Raw genomic sequence first — 22,028 nt, 5'->3', positions numbered from 1 at the left:
CGCTTCGGCGGGGCGGGGTCGGGGGCGGGCGGCTGCCTGGGATCCGGCCGGCTACCGCCGCAGCTTGGTGGCCTGCGATTGGCCACGACGCGGGCGGGGAGGGAGGCGGGGGCGAGGGCGGCGGCGGCGGGAGGGGAGAGGAGAGCGGAGCGGGCCGCGCGACCCCGCAGCGCGTGCGGCGAGCGCGGGCAGAGCGGCGGCGGCGGCGGCGGCAGCGGCTAGCCCTGGTCGCGCTCGCAGAGGCCGAGCGCGGAGCGCGGTGCGCGGGCGGGGGTGGGGCTGCGCGCGCCGGTGAGCGGCGCGGGGACAGCACCGGCGGGAGGTGCCAGCGCGCAGGCAGCAGGGGCGGCCGCGGCGGCAGCTGCGCGGGACGGAGTCGCGGCGGTAGCGGCCCCGTCGGCCCCTGGCCTCACCCCCGCGCGGCCAAGGCCGGAGAACAATCTTCAACTCTCCGGGAGCGACAAGGAGAGCCGAGAAGCGGCCCTCAGCTCCCGCGCGGCGGGACTGCTGCCCTTTGTGGGCCAGCGCGCACGGCCCGGAGCGCCCTCCCCGCGGCGCTCTCCCCGGCGTCTTCGTCGTGCCAAGCGGCCCTGGAGACGGGACCCGGAGGAAGCAAAACCAGGAGCCCGAAACCTCGCGTTGCGGAGCTCCTGGGGAGCGCCAGCCGCTCCACTTCCACCTCCGCATCCTACACCGGCCAAGGTCCCCGCCGCCTGCATCCCTCCCGGCTTCCGCTGCGCTTGGGGCCGGAGCGAAGCCGCCTGCGCTGCCACAGCGGCCGCCTACACACTACAGACACACACACACACACTCTCTCTCTCTCTCTCACACACACCCTCACACGCACGCCCGCCCCCTCCCCCGCCCCCTCCCCAGCTCCTTGATCTCTCGCTCTGTTTTATTACTCCTGGTGCGAGTCGCGGACTCCGCGGCCCGCTATTTGTCATCAGCTCTCTCTCCATTGGCGGGGAGAGGAGAGCAGTGGAGAAGGGGGTGGGGTGGGGAGGGAAAGGGAAGGGGGTGGAAACTGCCTCGAGCCGTCTCTCCGCGCCGCTGTTGGTGCTGCCGCTGCTGCTGCCGCCGCCTCCGGCTCCTCGCTTGGCCCCTCTCCGCCTCCATGTGCCGGATAGTGGGAGCGCCGCGGACCCTGCTGCCGCTGCTGGCGGCCCTGCTTCAGGTACGCGGCGGTCCCCGCGGGCCGGGCCGCGGACGGGGTGGGGCGGGCGGCGCCGGGTCCCTTTGTTCCCCGCGCCGCTGCGGGGCCGGGCTGCGCACCCGGGAAGGGAGGTGCCGCACCGCGCGGCCGGGGGGAGCTGCGCAGGCACGAGGCTCGGCCCGGGCGCAGGGGCAGGGCTGCTGGGGCCAGCTGGTCTCCCGCGCCTCTCTTTGCAGGTCCTGAAGGGGCCGATCGCTGGCCCCCTTTGCCCTTCCTGCGGGGCCGGGCGAGCTCGCGGGTGGCATCTCCACGCAGCAGAAGGATGAGGCAGGATAGCACCCCGGTTTTGCAGCTTTCTACGCTTCTCGCTCCTTGCATTGCACTTTGCTCCAATTTTTTGTTTATTGCTGCAGGGATGGGTCGCGAGTTTACAGTAGGAATTCTCACTCTGGTGTCTTAGTTACGGGACTTGCCTTCACCCCACCCCACCCTGACACCCGCGCGCCTCCCGGTGCTCGAGGGCTCCACTGTCCTATTGTCTTTACCCTAGCACAGAGTTGCCTCCTGTTCTTGTTCTCTTGCCTCACAATTTTCTTTGTCGGTTCCACCTGGAGGAAAAACCTCGCCCCCTTGTCCCGAAGAGTCTTTGCGGGCCGGCACCTCCACACCCAGCCCCCGGCCCTGCGCGCCCCTTATCCCCCCGGGCCGGGAGAAGTTCCGTTACTCGGCTATTCCTCTCTCTCTGTCCGGCTGCTTCTGTCCTGCGTGCGCCCTGGGGGCGCCTTCCCCAGGAGCCTCCGCACTTTTCACGCCTTCGAGAGAGCGCCAGACGGCCCTTTCATGGGATCTGTGCTAGAGGCTCCTCCGCGGCAGGAAGCACCTGCTCCAGGCAGGTCGGAGGCTCCCTCGCCACTCCGCGCCGCCGGTCCCCAGCCCGGCCAACCGCCCAACTTTCCCGCGGCGTCCGGCCAGAGGATGCCTGAGGCCCCTCCTGGCCAACGAGCAGGGTCCCAGGGAGCGACGCCGCGCGCATCAACTGCGACCCTCGCGCTGGGCGAGTGCCGGGCGGGGGTCCTGAATCTGCCCCCCGCGGGCAAGTGGGGTCCCAAAGCGGCTGCAGGAGAGGGGCGTGTCCGCCCTCATTGCGGGGCAGGGTCTCCCGGGAAATCCGCCCGAGGGGCTGCCTGCGCACCGCCGGCGGCTGGGGGTGGCCAGCTGGTGGCAGTCCCGAAAAGTGCGGGCGCGGCTCGGAAGTGCCGCTGCGCCGGGGGCGTCCGGGGCAGGGACAGATGGTGCGGATCGCCTCCCTCTATGGTCTTCACGGGTCAAAGCCTGGCGCGCTCAGGCCGGAGGGGGCCTGCGGGCGCCGGGGGCGGGACGGGGTCGGCGCCCGCGGTCTCTCCGTCCCTCTCCCGCCGCCCCCTAGAGGGGTGTGGGCCGCGGCCGCGCCGAGCCCTGTCCATGGTGCGCCGTGGAGCGGCGCGTCGGGCCCTGCCCGGCTCCGCGCTCTCCTCCCCCGGGTCGTGCTCTCCCACTTTCCGGCTCTCTCCCTCCCACTGCCTCTTTAGCCGCCCGTAGTTCCTTTCTCCTTTCTTGGGTTTCTCCTTTTGTTCTTTCCTCTCCTGCTGGTCTTTCTCTTTCCCCTTCCCCCACTCCCCAGTCCTCCCCGCTCTGCTCTCTCCTGACTCTGGGGTTTCAAAACTATTCGAGTAGACATTTTTGGCCTCCGCAGTTTTGGGGAGTGGATGGAATTTCTTCTAACTTGGGGGAGGAGACCTGCCAGTCACTTGCTAACAAAAGCACCTCCTGTTATAAAACCGCCCTTTATTCTGGGAGCGCGCACTCTCATTCTTTCACCTCCTGTCACTTCATTTATTGTTTCTTCTTTTAAAATGGGGTTTATTAAAGAGGTTAGGCTGAAGGGGAAGAGGGATAAAAAAGCTCCTTCAAGTGTTTGGAGTTAAGAGAAAGGCAAGATAAACTCAATAATTCTGTGGACATCAGATATATACATATTTTTAAACAAAGGAAATATAGATCAAAAAATCTTATTTTTAAAAACATTATTTTTTGAACAACAGTGAGTGGTCTTGCTTATTTACAAACAGCTTAAAATACATCCTCAGAGTGTGAGCCTAACAGTAGATGGTATGTTCACTAACTTGATGGGAAAGTAAGTTTTAATTGAATACTGTGTACTGAAGTTAGGCCAGGAGGAGACAGCTTTTGGTCATTAATAACCGTGGTGCTACTGGAACAATCTCATTTCCTCTTTTAGTCATTTGCTTTGAAATCAGGTGTGAATTTTGTAGGTCATTTTCTTTTTTTCCTTACGCATTTTTAAAAATATCGTTTATAAACGTCAGATACCATGCTTATCTTTCCCACTGTATGTTCTTTCTCAGTTTCTTCTAGATCTATGTTATGTTGACTTTTATACACCTTCAGGAAAGGGGAAATTATAACTTTGTCATCAAGTTGTTTGGCAGTCTTCTAATTCCTGGGTGCAAGTCAAGCGATGAAGTTGAATGATTTGCAAGGTCATTAGGAGTGAAAGCAGAGGAGTTTATGCAACATCAGTTTTGGGGTTACCTGCACCCGTGTCGTTTGTACAGCTGAGATTGGAAATGACTTTGTGCTAATGGTCTGCCTTACACACCAGAATAACAAAGATCTATCTGCAAGGTGAAATGGCCCCTCTGCAGTCGTCTGCTATTGAAAGTCTAGTTTTTTTCAGGCTGGACTGAAGAACCAAGAGTTTTAGAAAAGAGAGTGAGTAGGTTATTAGTGTAGATAGAGAGCAACTTTATTTTTTCAGACTAGTTAAAGAAGAATAACTGAGTATTCAGAAGGACTTTTTATGCCTTTAGTTAACGGAAGTGTTCCTTGCTTTGAGCTTTTTTTTCATTTTGAGAGAGATTCTTTACTAGTTTAGTTATTCTATTATCTAGATTTACATAATTCTAGTCAATTTTTCATGTTATGATATTCAGCTTTAAGATTTTCTCTATTCTTCATTTTAACTGGATATGTTACCAATTGACCTTTATGTTAAAACAAAAAGCAGATTTTGAGCATTAAACTTCACTGATCAAGGGATATCACAAAATTATGACAAGCTTTCTTTTTAAATTATAAAAGTGACTTTCAGCTGCTTAAATAGATTTATCATCAGGAAAAAAAATCACTTTTACTTTTACTACCTATCCAGTAATTAATAGATTAGAAACCTGCTTTGTTTTTCTAGTTCACATTTTAATTGCATAGCTCCATTGTTCTAATTTAAATACACTTGTATGGGTTATGAAGCATCCAGGACATCACCTTAATGTTCAGAGATATTCTAGATCCTTAGTCTTATCACACGTGTCCTGCTTTCAACCCTGGATGAAGACGTATGAAAAAAGATGCATAAACCATATGTGTGTTTCACCTATTAGGTACAGACTTTGAAGAGATTAATATTCAACACGTGAAACGTGTATAAAAAGAAGCTTTGTTTTAGGATGTGGAAAATCTAGGGTATAATAACCAGTTTAAGTATAAAACATGTATGTATTCTCAGTATTTATTTGATTTTCATGTGTCTTTGTAATGAGTTCTTGTGAAAGTAAGGAGAATTAACATAGTTGGTGTTCACAGTTTATTTTACTTACTGGACAAGGTTATGCATATCTTTGCTCTTTTCTTGTCTCGTGGTATGTTCTTATTACTGATAGATGGTGCATTGCAAATGTGTTAGGCGTGATTTGAAAAATAATTTGTGTATCATAAAATATTTTTATGAGCAGATTTTAAAAAGATTACACATATATGATTTTTTAGGCCTCAATTGCAAGTTCAGAATTTACTCACAGAGGGTACTTTTTTGACTTTCACGCCTTCATCAAAATCTGTCTTGACCTTTTTCTGAAAGTTCAGACTGAGCTTTTAAGATGAAATTCTTTTCAGATCATATTTTTTACATGTAGAGACTAAAGTCTTCTTGGAACAGATTATTTTGGTGACAGTGTATTGCACTAAACTGTTCTTAATTTCCTTTTTCATTAAAAATCTTCAATTCTTAAATCTGTTGTGCCTCATTAAGCTTTAGGGTTATTAATCGGGAAATGTCAAGACTTAAAGCAACAGTTAATCTTGCTTTAAAATGCCTCTAAAAAAAATCCGAAGTAACTCAAATCCCCATCCTGTTTTCAAACCGATATTCTCAAGTTAGAAGAGTGATGTTTTAAAGAAAAATCAGAGCTGTTATTTAAGAAACGTAGTGTTTGTGTATACACTCTACCGTTTTGCCCAAGTTAACATTATTCAAATTTGTTCTTTTGGCTCAAATACAAAAAGTAATCAAGTTTAAGCATGGCACAGACTTGTGAATTTTATCAACCATTTAAAAAATATGATAGATTTGGAATTTGAATTTTGTTATTTGAATAAGTATTTCATATCTGCCATTAGTACATCTTCTGGAACCTAAGTATTTTCAAGTTGGGTTGCACTGTAAGTTGAAACATAATTTGTACCAATAAATCATTATGCCTCACATTTCTGTTTTTTCCTGCTAAAAACTTATTTTTGTTTTAACTTTCAGCAAATTATATCAGTTAATTTGAGCAGATGCTGGTCTTTGTATATTTAACTAAATGTAGATAAGTTTGAATTAAACAACTCTATTCATCCCGGGGAAGAGGTATACACAGATTATTTTAGAAAAAGAGCTATATCTTCTACATATATTGTATGATGGGTTTAAAGTAGGCAGAAGAAGGTGAATTCAGGAGCTAAATGGGACCTTTTGAAAGATTTGGACTTAAAGATGATGATTTCTATTATAATGGAGTCTGTAAAAGGAGAATTTAGGTTATACGTAAATATTGCTCAGTTCTTAGGCCTTGTTACTCTCTTTAGTACTCAGTGCACTTTCTTGTCTGAGCTTCCAACTATGTTTACAGCACCCAAGCCCTTGGGTTCCATGTATATATATGCATTATATATCTTGAAGACTGCTATGTACAACTGTGTCTCCTGCAACATTTATCACAGTTTGGCAAGAAGTGTCAATCAAAAGTTAATTGATAACTTTGTGTGTGTCATCCAAAGTGGTTTGGGCACCAAGGGTATAATAACTTTGTTCTGTGCAAATGCGCTGCCCTTACATAGTGTCAAGGGCAAGAGCTAGTGTCAGGGGCAGGAAGCCTGGGGTTCTACTCTGGTCCGGACGTAGTTTATTCAAACTCTCGTGACCTCATTTTCCTCAATAGTAAAATCTTGGGACTGGTTGGAGAAGCTGATCTGTAAGGGACACTCCAGTTCAGTGACTGTTGGGGCTCCTTAAAATTATCCCAAATATGCCTCCTTTTTAAAGGCTTTGGAATGACTTTAATTTTTAAACCTGAAATGCAAGGATTTTCAGATACTCAGAGTGGTAGAATGTGATTTTTGAGGGTTATTAATGATAGTTTATCATATATTATAGGTTAGAAGTTACCTGTATTTTTTATATGCTTGACTTTTAAACATACTTTTTTCTCATCGGCTGTGCTGATTTTACCACTAAAAGTAAACTATTCTGGGGGGAAGGAGGGTTAGGCTTAAAGGAAGGGAAGTATAATATTACTAAGAATAAAATTATTCATTTTATTACTTTTATGTTTCTTTGAGAGAAGATAGCCTCCATGAGAATGGTCGAATCAAGTGATATGGGTCAGCATTAGAAATATAGCCCTTTGACCTAGCAGGTCTTCCTCCGGTTATTTTTCTATGGATATGTCCGTATTCATGATGCACACGGGGTGTATATACATATACAGTCATGTGTCTCTTAATGACGGGGACACGTTCTAAGTAGAAATGCGTCATTAGGTGGTTTCATCGTAGTGCAAACATCATAGAGTGTACTTACACAAACCTAGAGGGTATAGCTTACTACACACCTAGGCTATATGGTACTGGTCTTATGGGACCACCATCGTGTGTGCGGCCCATCATTGACTGAAACGTCCTTATGTGGCACATGACTGTATAAGGGTATGCACTGAAGCATTATTTATAATTACAAAATATTGGATTAGTTGATTTCTGAAAGTCCATCGGTAGGAACTGATTTAACAAATTACGGTGTAATGTGCAGTCAGATTTGAGAACCCCTTTTTGTGGAATAAAACATTTTTGTTCTGGTTCCAGTTCAAGAAAATGATTGTTAAACCACCCAATGTTTTTGGCACAGTCATGCACCTAGAAAAGCTACAAGGAAGGACAGCCAAAATAATCAGTGGGATTTCAAGGCCTCTGAATGAGGAGAAACTGGATAAAGACCACAGGTAGAAGCTATAACTGAAGAATAGAAAATCAAACAGAGTAGACATAAGACAAAGATGACCTAAACTAACACTAGAACATCCTAAAGTTGGGTTGAGAACAACCTATAGCAGGCTGAGCTATAAGTAGGTCCAAAGGAAGATTGGCTAAATTAATGAGTAGTTCAATATAGTCATGTATTGCTTAATGATGGCCATACATTCTGAGAAATGTGTTGTTAGCTGATTTTGTCTTTGTGCGAACATCGTAGAGTATACTTACACAAACCTAGATGGTATAGCCTACTACACACCTAGACTGTATGGTCCTAATCTTATGGGACCACCATTGTATATGCAGTCTGTCATTGACCAAGGCATTGTTATGCAGCACATGTCTGTTAATAGATAACTTTCCACATTGTATCTTGGAATGACCCCACTGTGCTGAGTTATCTGTGCCTGAGAAATTATACTAGTTGGTTAAACCATTATGATATATCTTAAATCTCTTGACTGATTGAATATTTAATTTTTCATCTGTTCTGATAGTCAAAGTGTAGCCTAAAGTGGACCTTAATTACTATCCAGAACTTGAGATAGGGAAGAACATTTACTATAGGAATCAGATGTCTACTGCCTCGATTAAGTAAACTGTTTAATGGGTTTTTCCCAAGTAGCGTTGAGAGAATTAGTTGTGTGCTGTTTAAAAGGAGGTGCTATTATACAATATGGCAAATACAATATGGCATTCATAACAGAGTAACTTGGAGTGGTGCTTGATCCGTGATCTGTTCTTGGGTTTTGTTTTACAAAATATACCTACCTATAATAAAAATAAGTAAATAAATACTGGAGTAATAGTGTATAGTAGTCCCCCTTATCCATAGGGAATATGTTCCAAGACCCCCAGTGGATGCCTGAAACCATAGATGGTACGGAATATACTATATATATATATGTATAGTACATATATATATATATGTATAGTATATATACATAATATATATACTATGTTTTTTCCTATACATACATACCTATGATCAAGTTTAAAAGTTATGCACGGTAAGAGAATTACAATAACTAATAATCAAATAGAACAATTATGACAATATACTGTAATAAAAGTTACTGTAGATCTTAGCAACTTCAGCATACAGTTTTTTTTTCTTTCCGTAGTAAGTTAAGAACTTTCTCCTTTTCACTTAAAGGAAGCACTTTATGGCTTCTCTTTGGCATATCCAGATTGCTAGTGTCACCACTCTTGTGCTTTGGGACTATTATTAAGTAAAATAAGAGCACAAGTACTTCGATAACTTGACATCTGATAGCCGAAAGGTCTGCTAAGTGACTAACCGATGGGTAACGTATAGTATGCATATGCTGGTCAAAGGGATGATTTACTTCCTGGGTGGGATGGCTTGAGATTTCATCATGCTGCTCAGAATGGCACACAATTTAACACGTATGAATTGTTTAGTTCTGGAATTTTCTATTTAATATTTTCAGACCTTGATTGACCGAGGGTAACTGAAACTGTTGAAAGGGAAACCAGAGATAAGGGGGAATGTCGTACTTATGTACTTATATATATCGTAATTTTAATATTGGTGTTTATGTTAATTTAAAAAATTTACTTGACTATACAGGCATAAGTTGTTTTATTGCACTTCCCAGATATTGCATTTTTACAAGTCCCTCCACCAGCAAAAAAGTTATGATTTGCTGAAGGCTCAGATGATAGTATTTTTTAGCAATAAAATATTTTTCAGTTAAGGTATGTACATTGTTTTTTTAGACATAATGCTATTACACACTTAAGAGAACACAGTATAGTGTAAACATAACTTTTATATGCATAAGGAAACCAAAAAATTCATGTGACTCGCATTATTGTGATATTTGCTTTATTCTGGTGGTCTGGAACTGAACCTGCTATATCTCTGAGGTATGCCTGTAGTGTATTTATGTACAACTATATATTGTAGTTTTAATATTGGTTTTTGTGGTAATTTAAAAAAATTTTACTTGACCATCATAATTTAAAATATTTATACTCAGATTCTCCCCCTCCCCCATTCTGACATATTATTTAATAAATGTTTTGGTGGATTAGGGAATTAGTAAAAAAAAAAAAGAGTTAATTAAAGGGGCATAATTTGGAATCTTTATTATTCCAGAAATTATTGGAACTGGAAATGTGAAATGACTATTGTTTCCTCATTATTAAAATAAATTATGAGTTTATTCAACTTTCTTCTGTTGCATTAAATATCGAACTTTTGTATTACTGCTTTTGGTAAGAGTTCTAAGTTTTGCCCTTTCAGTTTTTTTCCACATATGCAGTTCTAAGACCTTTCACAATTTATTTTTGTAATTGTCAGTAGGTCATTCATAGAATGCACATACTAGAAGAGCACATACACCAGAGAAAACCATTGAAACTTTAGATATTTGCTGCCACCTCTTCAAATATTTTTTTAAAAATGAATAAAACTAACAGAAAAACTAATAGCTGGTAGTACTAAACCTTAAAAATGAATTTTTTTTTCTTTGCAGGGGAAGATTGGCCCTAAGCTAACATCTGTTGCCAATCTTCCTCCTTTTTTTTTTTTTCCTCTTCCTTTCCCCCCACCAAAGCCCCAGTACATAGTTGTGTATTGTTGTAAGTTCTTCTGGTTCTTCTGTGTGAGCCACCCTCACAGCATGGCTACTGACAGACAAGTGGTGTGGTTCCGTGCCTGGGAACTGAACCCGGGCCTCTGAAGCTGCAGCCATCAGGGCTGGCTCAAGAATGAAATATTTTTAATTTCAGGGAGGGAAACTAATATGTTATCTCAGTTAATTATTTCTGTAACCCTGTGAGATAGAGATTTTATTCCCTTTTTAGAAATAATGAAACTGGAACTCAGACATTTCGAGTATTATGAGAATCCAGAGTAAATAGTATCTGTCATAGTAGAGTTGAACCTGACTGCAAAGCACATGGCTTTCTTCCTCCACCAGGCTGGGACCCTTTTCATATGATACTCAGAGAATGAATATCACATTAGAGAGAAATTTCAGTTCCTCTCTACTGAGTTGATAACATTTGTTTAAAATAGTTAACTTTTGATTACATTCTCTATTTAACCTTGACCTTAAATATTTTGATTTATTTTGGCATCTGAAGCCAAAATGTAATGCTTGGAAAGGATTTTCACTCATTTTTTTTTTAATATGTTCTCTTAGAGAAAGAAGAAAAAAATCTTAGGGAAATGATTCATCATCAGTTTTATAATGTTCAAATTGTCTTGATCAACAAAGAATAGACTGGTAAGTGCTCAAAAAATAATTTTTGTGTGTGAATCCCGGAACTTAAGAATTTCTTCCTAAGAGCCTAGAAACTCTTAGGCTATGCGTGGATTTTTTTTTTTTTTTTGAAACTGTGCTTTTTCCTTATTCTTTTCTGTCAACATAAATTCAAGGGATTCCATCACTAAGTTTTGAAATGTTTTAATGTTTAATGGCACATTTTCCATGTTTGAATAGTTTGAATTACTTTTTCTCCCACAAATGAAATTATTTGGCATATTTTAAAATATATATGTCCACATCTCGAAAGGACCCACTACAAACAGGTTCCTGTGAATGTTTTGTGGTGACCGAGTAGAGACACTGATTTGTTTGCTGCTGAGAAAGCCTAGAACTATTTTGTTTGTAACTTGACCTATTGCTGGTGGGTGGATACACTTGGCTTGACTATAATCTCTAACAAAATGTCTGTTGGTTGGTTGGGGAGCTATTAAGTGAACTCTGAGATAAATGACTGAAAACCCATTAATTTTATTAAGTTTAAAGGGGATATAATCCACTCCCTCTGCTTAATATAAATCTTTAATAATCTAGAGACTGTGACCACTTAAATTTTTTTTTCTTTTGTTGTCTTAATTGGTTAACACAACGGTTCAAGGTCTGTAGTTCATTTTTTATGGCTTTCTGGTCCAGTAAATACCATGTGTTTTGTATAGCCAAAATACTAGCCTTTTACAGCTCCTTTGGCACCTGTATCCAGTAGAGTCTGTCTGGTGCCAACATTTCCAAGATTGGGTTCTAATGTGCTGCTTCCCCATATTATATTTCAAGGAATTCAAAATTTAAATTTCACACACACACACACGCATACTTTATGGAAGTATCAAATGCATACAAGAAAGTGCACATATAAGTGGGTAGCCTACTCAATGTTCATAAATTGAACATACTATTCAGTCAGCACCCAATCAAAACACAGCATTACCAGCACCCCAGGAGTACCCTCTTCCGATTTTAACCATCCACCAATGGTAACTATTTACTTGACTTCTAACACTATAGATCACTTTCGCTTATTCTTATGCTTTATGAAGTCATACACTGTATTCCCTTATGTGTCTGGCATCTTTCACTCAGTTCGTAGAATCATCCGTATATTTTTGTCATATTTTTTTTGATGGGAAAAATAATAAGTAGGAAAGACTAGTGGACACTATAGAAATATCTGGGAAGTTAAGAAAGTTGAAAATTGAATTAAAAGAAAACAGACCGATTCTTTCACTGCATTTCAAGGTCGCTTGCGTGTTTATGGTGTCAAGCCACAAAACGCCTTTTGTGGGGTTTCCTACTCAAATATCTTCTTCTGTTGTTCTGGTAATTTGGCAACGTTGCTTCAGCCAAAAGCCAAAGACATTTGGAATTCAGTTAATTATAGCTTCTCTTGTCCTTCCCGTTATCAGAAGGAGGGTAGAGGCAAAGAACTACATATTTTTTTGACTCGAAGTCTTCAGGCAGAAGGCTTGGGTGTTAATAGGTTCTAATCTTTTCAGGGATGCTTCTTAATTCCTTCTCTGAGCTTACCAGTGACCCACTTCTCAGTGAGGCCCTACCCAGATTTATTTTGAATTTGGAAAAGGTTAAATGGAGAGGTTATAATACCACAAACCGCTAGTTTTCCAGCTGGTCACTGCATCTTTGGGTACAGTTGACCCTCTTTTGTGTTTGTGTAGCTTTTTTAAAAATCTGAGGTTGCCATGAAGGATGCAGAGTGCCTTTCTTGTCCCAAGATCTTTCTTTCTAGAGGCCTTTTCTCTCTGTTTATAATGGTTGTCTGGTAGATCTAGATTCTAGGTGGAGAATTCCATGCATAATGGTGAGGAATGAGGAATCAAATTCCAGAGGTAATGGCTCCCCAAGGATTTGTTTGCTTCAAGGCAGCTCCAATTTATTTATGTTCTTACACGTGGGACTTTATTTTACAATATTTAAAACGACTGGACTCTTTGTGTGGCCTTAGCTTATTGATATATAATTTGTATTTCACTTGTGTTTCGCCCCTACCACATAGTTTTTCTACCATAAGAGTAATTGTTTACATACCATGTTTGTGTTTTCAGCATTAAATTTTATTTACGGTTCTGTCTTTTCTGTTGGACAGATAACCAAGAACATTTGGGAGAATATTATAGCCATTGATTTAATTTACAAAGTGATTTATAGTTAAGTACCTTGTAAATGAAACTGAGTTATCCATGATTTGGTTTATGGTCTTCCCTTTATTTGAAGCCGTCTCAATGGAGCTATGTTTAAAAGGGGGATAGTGGTATATTTAAATGTAGATAAAAATGGATTATCTGCAGATAGCTGATAACATTTTATAGCCTAAAATAAAAGCATTTTGGAAAATTATGGGGTTACTTTTTTTAGTATTTGCATATGTAATGGATACTGTCAAGATTCTGATTCCTTATTTTCGTAAGTTTTGGTTCTTCCTAATTAAAATAAATAAAAAATATGTATGTATATGATGTGTTTCTGGAATACTACTCTTTGGTAGGTGAGCCAAAAAACTGTCTGTTTCCAAACAGTCTTCTCTCATGCTATATCAAATTTTACTTATCTGTTTATATTTTCCACATTTAGATATTTTATTTATCTGAAATGTATTTTTATACGTGGTGTTAAGGAGAGGATCTTGCTTTATTTTTCCCCCCAGATTTTATATAGGTAACATACATAGCATGCATATATGCAATAACAGCGGTGACCATCATTTGTCAAATAAAATTTCTGTTTTTCTGAACTAAAATGCTTCCTTTATTAAGTAAAACATCTCTGTAGATTTTTGGATCTCATTCTTTCTCTCGCCAGTTGTACTGATTTAGTTGCCTAGAGAGGCAGTGTTCACAGTGGGTAAGGATGGGACTCTGGAGCTAGATGACCTGCATTTGTGCCCTGCTTCTGACACTTGGTTGTTGTGTGAACTTGGACAACATAATTGACATTTCTATCCTTCAGTGCCCATTTGTGAAATGGGGATAATAAATAGTAGCTATCATAAGATTGTTATGAAGAATAAATAGGTTAATATATATAAATCACTTAGAAAAATATTTTTATATAGTAGGCAAGATGTAAGATCTTTAATTGAAGATTTGGGAGGCACAGGCACTACCATTGTTTGACTCAAACACAATCACGAGATAATTTAATTATCTGAATTAATTTGATCACTTGATATGTGCAAGGCTTTGTTTGTTGGTACAGCCAGAAACTTGTAACTCTGCATGGACGACCACCAGTGTTCCTTAGACCACACTTGGAAGCCACAACTGAAGGGCACATATTTTAACATTCTTGCTTAAATTCTAACAGATGTTGTCTAGGCTGATACAGTTAGGGAAAGGGATTAATATATATGGAGTCTTAGTCTGCCAGCAGTTTGATTTGGGAATTACAGCTAATCAAACAGGAGCTTTTCTGGTGTCTTCTAGGTCTGTCTCTTTGCTTCCATGATTTAATTCTCTCATGTTCTAGTATGGACGCCAGAGTATGTGTGTTTTGAGACTAGCCTGGAACGAGAGTGAGTTACTCAGTCTCCAAATGCTTTTAACATGATGATGAGGACCCAACAGAGAGGAGAGGGTTGAGGGTTATGTTATCATGTGGGTTGACGCCAGCACAGAATCTGCAAAAACAGAGTGAAGGGAGATTCATTGTTCTTCTAGATGCTGATGATTTATTGACGGTTAGATGCAGGAAATGTTGTTTTTAACTTAAGTTTCATCCTATCCTAATAATAACGCATCATTTTTGAGTAATTACTATGTGCCAGGCACTATTCTAAGTACTTTACATGTATTAATTAACTCATTTAATTTGTGAAAAAATTATACCTATTTTACATATGAGGACAACAAAGCACAGATAGGTTAAACTAAGGTGCCCAAAGTTGTTACCTGATGGTGTTAGGATTCAATGGCAGCAGCCTTTGACAGAGCCTGTGTTCTTAGGTTTGATATTTATTTGAATACAGGAAAAAAAATTAAGGCAGGATTAGCATCCACATCTATCTTGTATATGTGTAAAATTTGGCCTTTTAAAAAAGCTTTTTCTACTGTAAAATGTGGTACATGTAGAGGAGTATATAAAGCATTTATGCACAGTTTAAACAATAATTAAAGTATACAAAATATGTCAGTATAACTACCAGACAGGTTAAGAAATAGAATATTGCCAGTGCCTTGGAAGTCTGCAGAGTGCTCTTCCTATGCTCCTCCCTCCTCCCAGAGGTAATCACTATCTTCATTTTCCCAGTCATTCATTGCTTTTCTTTATAGTTTTACCATCTGTCTATATGTTCCTTTAATATATATAGAGAGAGAAAGAGCAAGAGAGAGAGATGTGTTTATATAAAAGTATATGTATCATGCACATATATATAAATGTACCATGCATATTTGTGTATGTGTATATATATGTACATAATGTGTTTTTGTGATTTGCTGCTGCTGCTCAGCATTGTGTCTGTAAGATTGATTCAGTTGAGTTGTGTAGCTAGAATTTGTTCATTTTCGCGGCTCTAGGGCATTGCATGCTATGAGTATGGTGCAATTTATTGCTGATGGGCTTGTGTGTATGGTTTCAGAATTTTGTTTTTATGAACCTTCCTATACATGCAACCTGGGCATAAGTGCCAGGGATCCTCTAGGGCTGCGTTTCCCAAACGTTAGCTTGAGCAAGAATCACCAGAAAGCTTGTTAGACGTGGATTCCTGGCCCCACCCCCTGAGCTTCTGATTCAGTAAATCTGTGGTGGAGCCTGAGAATTTGCGTGTCTAGCCAGCTCCCAGCTGATGGAATTCTGGTCTGCTCTGGAGTATGTACCAAGGAGCAGAATTACTGGGTTGCAGACTATGCACATGTTCATCTTTACTAGCTAATGCAAGAGTGTTTTCCAAACTGGTCCACCAGCACCGTGTACACATTTTTGTTTTTTCATAATTTTAGTGTACCTGTTACAGTCAGACTTTAAAACTTTTAGCAGCCTGGTGGACTGCATAAAGTATCTCTTTGGTTTCAATTTGCGTAATCCTGGTTACTAATAAGGTGGAGATTGTTTTTATATGTGTTGCGGCCTTTTCGTCCTCTTTGAAGTGTCTGTATGAACCCTAGCTGTGGGGTGAAGTTCGTTAACTTGTCTGTAGCTTGGCCTTGCTGTTTGTTGCCCATTCCCTTTGCCTACCATTTTCAGTCATGGCTTATATGGTGTGTTTCTGAAAATTGTGAGCCTCCTTGAAAGCTTACTCATGTGATTAAATCTGATATTTGCTGAGTGCTTACTATGTGCCAGGCCAAGCACTTTACCTGCATTGTCTCATGTAATCCTCACATCAGCCCCACGAGATAGGTGGGCATTATCATCATCATCCATTTTACAAATCTGCGAACAATGCCTGGCTTAACCCATTCACCCAAAGGCACACCTCCAGGAGGTGGCCAGCCAGGGCTTGAACAGTGTTTTGCCTCCCCGGTTACAACCAGTTCCTTGGAAGTCTGAAAGAATGGATGCAGTGGGAGCAAGACAATGTCTCTTCAAGATTTTGAAGGATTGTAGCCTGGAGGAGGATTTGGACTTTAGAATGAAGACTTAAAGGATCTCAGTTTCCGGGAGCAAACTTTGGACTTAGGAGTGGGAAAATCGAACAGGTTGAGCCGAATTAGGATAGGCTGCCATGGAAGTAGGCAATTTCTGTCGCTGGCCACATGGCCCCTTGGTGGCGATTTTAAGAGATGCGGGTAACTGATGAGTGGTTGACGGTTCTGTGAATTACCCTGTTTTTCCTGACCTCAAGCTGGCTTGGCCCATAACTGTAGTCACCCAGTAATCCAGAGGTACGTGTAACTTTCTGTTCCCAGCACTTGGGCTCCCCCAAGTACTTGAAGAGACTTGGTTGTCTGCTCTCAGACCTCAGCGTCCACCTATCCTACTGGGCTTGTGGCCCTGCTGGCAGTATAAGGATGTTATTTGGCCTGGCTTCTTTTTGACCTGTTGGCCCTGGCATTTGAGTATTCAGTACTATTGAGACTTTGTTGGTAATTTTGGTGTCTTTGAAGAGACTTAATAATTAGTGCTTCTTATCCATCTAAGTTCTAGACAGATAAGATGAAAGAGTCAGCAGATAGAGACCCAAAATAACAACCTTCATTACTGATCAAGACAAGGGTGGAGAATGTGACTTAAATATGTTGGGTCTCAGAATTAATTCCCCCCTCACCTCCCATCTTAACAATGCTGGGTGAGGGCCAGCCTCCTGCCTAGGGATCCTGCTGTTGTAAGTTCACCTACAGCATAACGATATTTACAATGTGTAGTCAGCAGAAAAGTGGTGATGAAGGGACTGGACTTGCTATGCCCAGTTGTTTCACCCCAACTTGCCAGAGAGGTCAACAGAGGTCAGAAGTGGTATTGCTAGTGAACTCCCTCTACATGGAAGTAGGGAATAAGGGTTCCACTAAACCTTCCCCAGATTTTGGATTAACCGTTGAGTTTATGTTCTTAACCATCAAGTGTGTGCTCATCCAGAAGCGTGGTGATCACCCTTAGAGGGAGAGATGGGCCTTTGTCAGGACAGTCTTGCTCCCAACCTCATGAAGTCTTAGAAGATAAAAGTTTTACTTTTTAAAGAATCCTCAAACCTAATGGGGCATGCAAGAGCCTACAAAGTCAGGAAGCAAACCAATCCCGATCCTGGAAGAGTGATCCCAGCTGAAATTATGACCCCAGAGCCTGTCCTTAAGTGTCCCAAAGACCAGAAAAGAAAGCCGTGATATCTGAGGTAAGGACTCACAGTGGGCGGAGGAAACCTTAGCCTTTGCCAAATGCTAATCAAGCTAAACCTCTCCTTTATAATCCATGACCTTTGAACTAAACACAGAGTTCAAAGGGGAAATGAAGACTTAAAGACATTGAATATTCTGGGCGAGAAAGACAGGCACCTCAAAAAAGATGGAGATTGCCCCATGAAATATTTCTGAACTTTGCACTTGGGGGGAGTATGTCAAATGCCAGCTTTCTGAAAGAAAACCCAGGATGTGCGGGTAGATCCCCTCCCCCCAGGTAAATACAAAGTGCTAAATTTAACCTCCCTCCCACCGGGATTCTCTCGCTGGTGAATTGCAGTTTGCATCCAGCATATTCAAACCTCCAACTTTGCCTTTGCCTGTGAGCCCCTTGAGACTGACAGCCTGATGCTGTCACCAGTGTGGGCTCTGTCGGGTGGGTGGCTGTGGGACACAGTGTCTTGGAAGCAGGTGTTTTCAGTCTCTTGCCACTTGCTGTGGGGTTGCTTCGACCAAAGAAGGCCATCCTCAAGGGAAGATTTCTCCTTCATTTGTAAAGACCAGTGCAGACCATTCGGTGGAGGCTGACCCTTGAGCCTGTGGTCAGAAGAATCCAAAATGTGCCTTCCTTTGCCTCTAAATGCAGAGCATAATTAGAGGCAGCCAATTCGGAGCTGCCCTCATAGATCTGTCATTAATAATTTAAAGTGAGAGCCTCGATAGGTCTCGAATTCACTGTCGTTTAAAAATAGCAAATATTGTTCTGCTCACTAGTCTTTGGGCAGTAGATGTTGAAATAATCCCCTTTTTCTGTGCCTCAGCTGTCTCTGCTTATTCAGGCCTGGGGCCCATGGGCACCTCCAGAAGTTCTGAGCTGCCTCAGACCTTTGCCGAGGCCAAGCTGCAACAGCCCTCACCCAGACGTGTTCACCATTTGGCTACGGTCACCGCATGTCCTGACACTTTTCCGAGATCCTTGGCCTCCAGCCTTTCCTGAGGTCCACTGTCTCTGCTCTAGGCCCTGCCTCTGTAAACAGCCACTTTCCTGGAGAATAACCACCATAAGTTGTGGTCACACATCAAGATCAAAATACCCTGTGGTTTAGGAATTAAAGCCTCTTGATGTTAAAAGCTACCTGCCCAACTATAAAAACCAGCCACACTGCACAATCAAGGCTGCAAACCACCAAGTTAAAAAATGTGCAGGGCCTGAGTAAGCCCGCCTTCTCCCCTTTCCAAAGCCCCAGGACCTCCATGACTATTTTCTTCCCCAACCTTGGATTGCTTTTTTAGTATTTCTCAAGGTCCCCAGACAGTACACCAAATGCTGAAGTCTCTGATGGGGCCCAATAAATAGGACTTCTCCCTGAACCAGGTTCTGAACCAAGTGAAATATAACCTGGAAGAGTCAACAGTTAGGAAAGGAAAATATCACCATGGTTCTGATAAGGGCTGGGCTGGAGGGCATGACTTTTATCTGTGGGTGGGCGTGTATGTTGCTAATACAGAATCCCAAATTCCACAGACACGCTCACTCAGTTGCAGGCAGTGCTGGCACCCCCTCTCCCCACCCCCGCAATGCTGCAAGGGATGGAGAACTCCCAGCATGGAAAATGAGATCACCACGCTTGTTTTCTGTGGGCCTGCGACTCCCAGCTGGGAGGAGTAGGGGACAGGGCTGGGCACCAGCTGCCCAGATTGTTCTTTCAAATTTAGCCTTCAGATAAGTTCAGTCCTTCTGTCTTCTCTCTAGGGCAGCAGTTCACAAACTTCCTAATCTCAGGACTCTTGTACACTCTTAAAAATTGAGTGCCCCAATGAGCTTTTATAATGTGGGTAATAATCGATCAATGTTTAGCATATTAGAAATTAAACTGAGAAAATTATATATTACTTTTTTAATTCATTTAAAAATGTTAAACCCATTATATATGTAACATAAATACCAATTTTTATGAAAAATAACTATATTTTCCAAAACAGAAAAACAAAATTAGTGGGAAGAGTATCATTGTGCTTTATATTTTTGTAGATCTCCTTAATGTCTGGCTTAATAAAAAACAGTTGGTTTCCAGTATCTGCTTATCACACATCACCTAGCCTCTGATAACCACTTAACACTTGTGATAAAATGAGAGTGAAAGGGCAAATGATGTTATTATATTATGAAAATAGTTTTGCCTTTTCAGATCCCCTAGAAGGATCTGAAGGGGCCCCTCGACCACACTTGGAGAACTGCCGTTCAGGGTATGACTGACAGGTGGAGTGGAAAGAGGGAGGAGTACTGAAGTTGGCTGAGTTCTTTCGGAAAGAACTTCAGGAGGGGAAGAACCATTCCCCTTCTACAAGTTACACAGTGAAACTGTCCAAGTGCCAGACTTAAATCACTCACCATAGCCCTAGGTGGAGAAGATGCTAGTCTTCAGCCCCTGAGTTGAAACTGACGCTGGTGATACTAGCCCTGTAACCCCTGAGTTAGCATGCGGGGCTGTGGGTTTACTTGTTTATTGCTTAAGCTATTAGAACACCACCGGACAGGGTGCTGCTTCGGGAACAAGTTCACGAATGGCTTTGAACTCTGGCGTTATTGACAATGCCCTCCTTTCACTGCAGCACATTTCTGGAAGCTGTGCTGTGAATGTTATTTTCTCACAAGAATCATGGTCTAATTGGGTTGGGTTTATCTTATCAAGGACTCAGAATTAGATAAATCATCACTATGTGTGGCTATTCAAATTAAATGAGTTATATCAGAGTTATGGGAACCGTAAACATCTGTAATGGTTTTTAAAAAGTGAAACCACGCTCCAGGTCTTATGAAATGGGCCTAATTGTACATGAATACAAGAGAGTCTGGAGTATAGAAAGTGCGCAAAGTCTATTACAGACTGTAATTATTCCCCCATCAGTATCACCTACTGAGAATTAATATACTCGCTGTGATATGTATTTACTGATAATTTTCCTTGTGTGCTTTTAGAAGGGTTTGGGGCTGGTGGTGGGCTTTGATTTGGGTGACTTTAAAAACAAGACGTTTATGAAAGTTTGATATCTTTTTCTGCAGTTTTTTCCATAGTGAACAGAAACGCTGAAATTATTTTATTAATATAGATCGTATTGCAATCATATTTGAGAATCATATTTTAGGAAAAAATTCACAGTGGCGGCAGGTATATTTGTAACTTTGGTCTTAACTTATGTAGGGCAATTTCCAGCCCTTTGCCAGTTATGTATTATGTGTCAGTGCATGTGGATGCTTCCTGATGGTTGTTTTCTTGACCAAGCAGTGGTTAAGGGTGGTCCTCAAAGCCATTCAGTGCTGGTTTGAGTACCATCCCTAATTTAAGTAGCTAAATGACCTAGGGCGATTTCCTTTCAGTTTGCTTCCTTGCCTGCAAAATAGCACTGATAATAGTACCTACCTCTTGGGTCGTTGTGAGGATTGTTGAGATGTCATGCACAGAGAGCATTGTAGCACAGTTCCTGGCATATGGTAAGCACTCAGTAAATATTAGCAATTACCGATCTTCAGTGTATTTAGTCGAATGAATTCCTAAATTGATTATAAACACAACCTGATGCTAAACACTATAGTATTGATGTCATTTTGAACATTGTATATAAGCATGTTGCTGTCTCTGGTGAGTGTAATGAGTTGATGGGGCAAAATCAATCTAAGCCAGGATTGGTCATCTCTACTGGAATTGCCTTAGGCGCTTCTGGAACTTTTAATGGCAATTTAATTGCCTAACTGTCTGAGCCACTGTCTCATGATAGTGTTACACTTTTATAAGCCAAATCAATCTGTAGGGGTGTTGTTGCTGTCCATTACATTAAACATTCAGGACGCTTACTGGTAAACTCCTGTCTATCTTTTGGGACTTCACTCCACGAAGCCTTGATGCCTGGGAAACCTCCTCTCCCGTGGGCTGAGGAGATGGGGACTGGCACAGATCTCCGTGGACGTCACGTGATGTATGTTTGACTATGGTCCTAAGCTTTGATAGGTTCAACTTCTGAGAAGTTGGCACTCTAAAGCACATTTTGTTTGTGGAACTTGAATTTTTGTCCATCAAGCTGTTTTATTGTGGTGCTGTCTTTTAGCTCAGAGTTCAGTTTCAGCAGTTGTCAGGTTCCTGAGCCAGCATTGATGCTGTTATTTGGCTCTTCTCTTCATTAGTTGATTAAAAGAAATGAAAATCAGAAAAATAAAAGTGCTGATACTAGAGATGTTCAAGTTCCACTGTATTATTAGAATGGGTCCATTCTAATAATACAGTGGAAATAAAGATGGCAATCACCAGGTGGGTCACAGGGGGCAATGTTTGGCCTCCTTCAGGTATTCTTTGCACCTGAGCTGGTCTAGATTGTATTGTGAAGGCAAGAAAGAGTTAAAGAACCAGTTCAAAAGGCTGTGCTCCCCCTCCAGAATAGTATATGACA

At 42.2% G+C, this 22,028-nt stretch overlaps 1 protein-coding gene across 1 annotated transcript in view; it reads left to right on the top strand.

Moving 5' to 3' along the window:
- Window positions 1-1,008: 1,008 nt before the first annotated feature.
- Window positions 1,009-22,028, top strand: part of CDH2 (cadherin 2) — a 210,081-nt gene continuing 189,061 nt past the window's right edge. Inside the window, exon 1 of the mRNA XM_087439098.1 lies at window positions 1,009-1,177. Within this exon, the coding sequence (XP_087295224.1) occupies window positions 1,118-1,177 (60 nt within the window). The 5' untranslated portion in view covers window positions 1,009-1,117. The remainder of the gene's footprint in view (window positions 1,178-22,028) is intronic.

Source organism: Ceratotherium simum, chromosome 14, assembly GCF_057802395.1.
Source record: "Ceratotherium simum simum isolate JZ-2026a chromosome 14, ASM5780239v1, whole genome shotgun sequence".
Classification (NCBI taxonomy): Eukaryota; Metazoa; Chordata; class Mammalia; order Perissodactyla; family Rhinocerotidae; genus Ceratotherium; species Ceratotherium simum.
The sequence above is the reverse complement of the archived record's forward strand: the minus strand, read 5'-3'. Positions and strand labels throughout refer to the sequence as shown.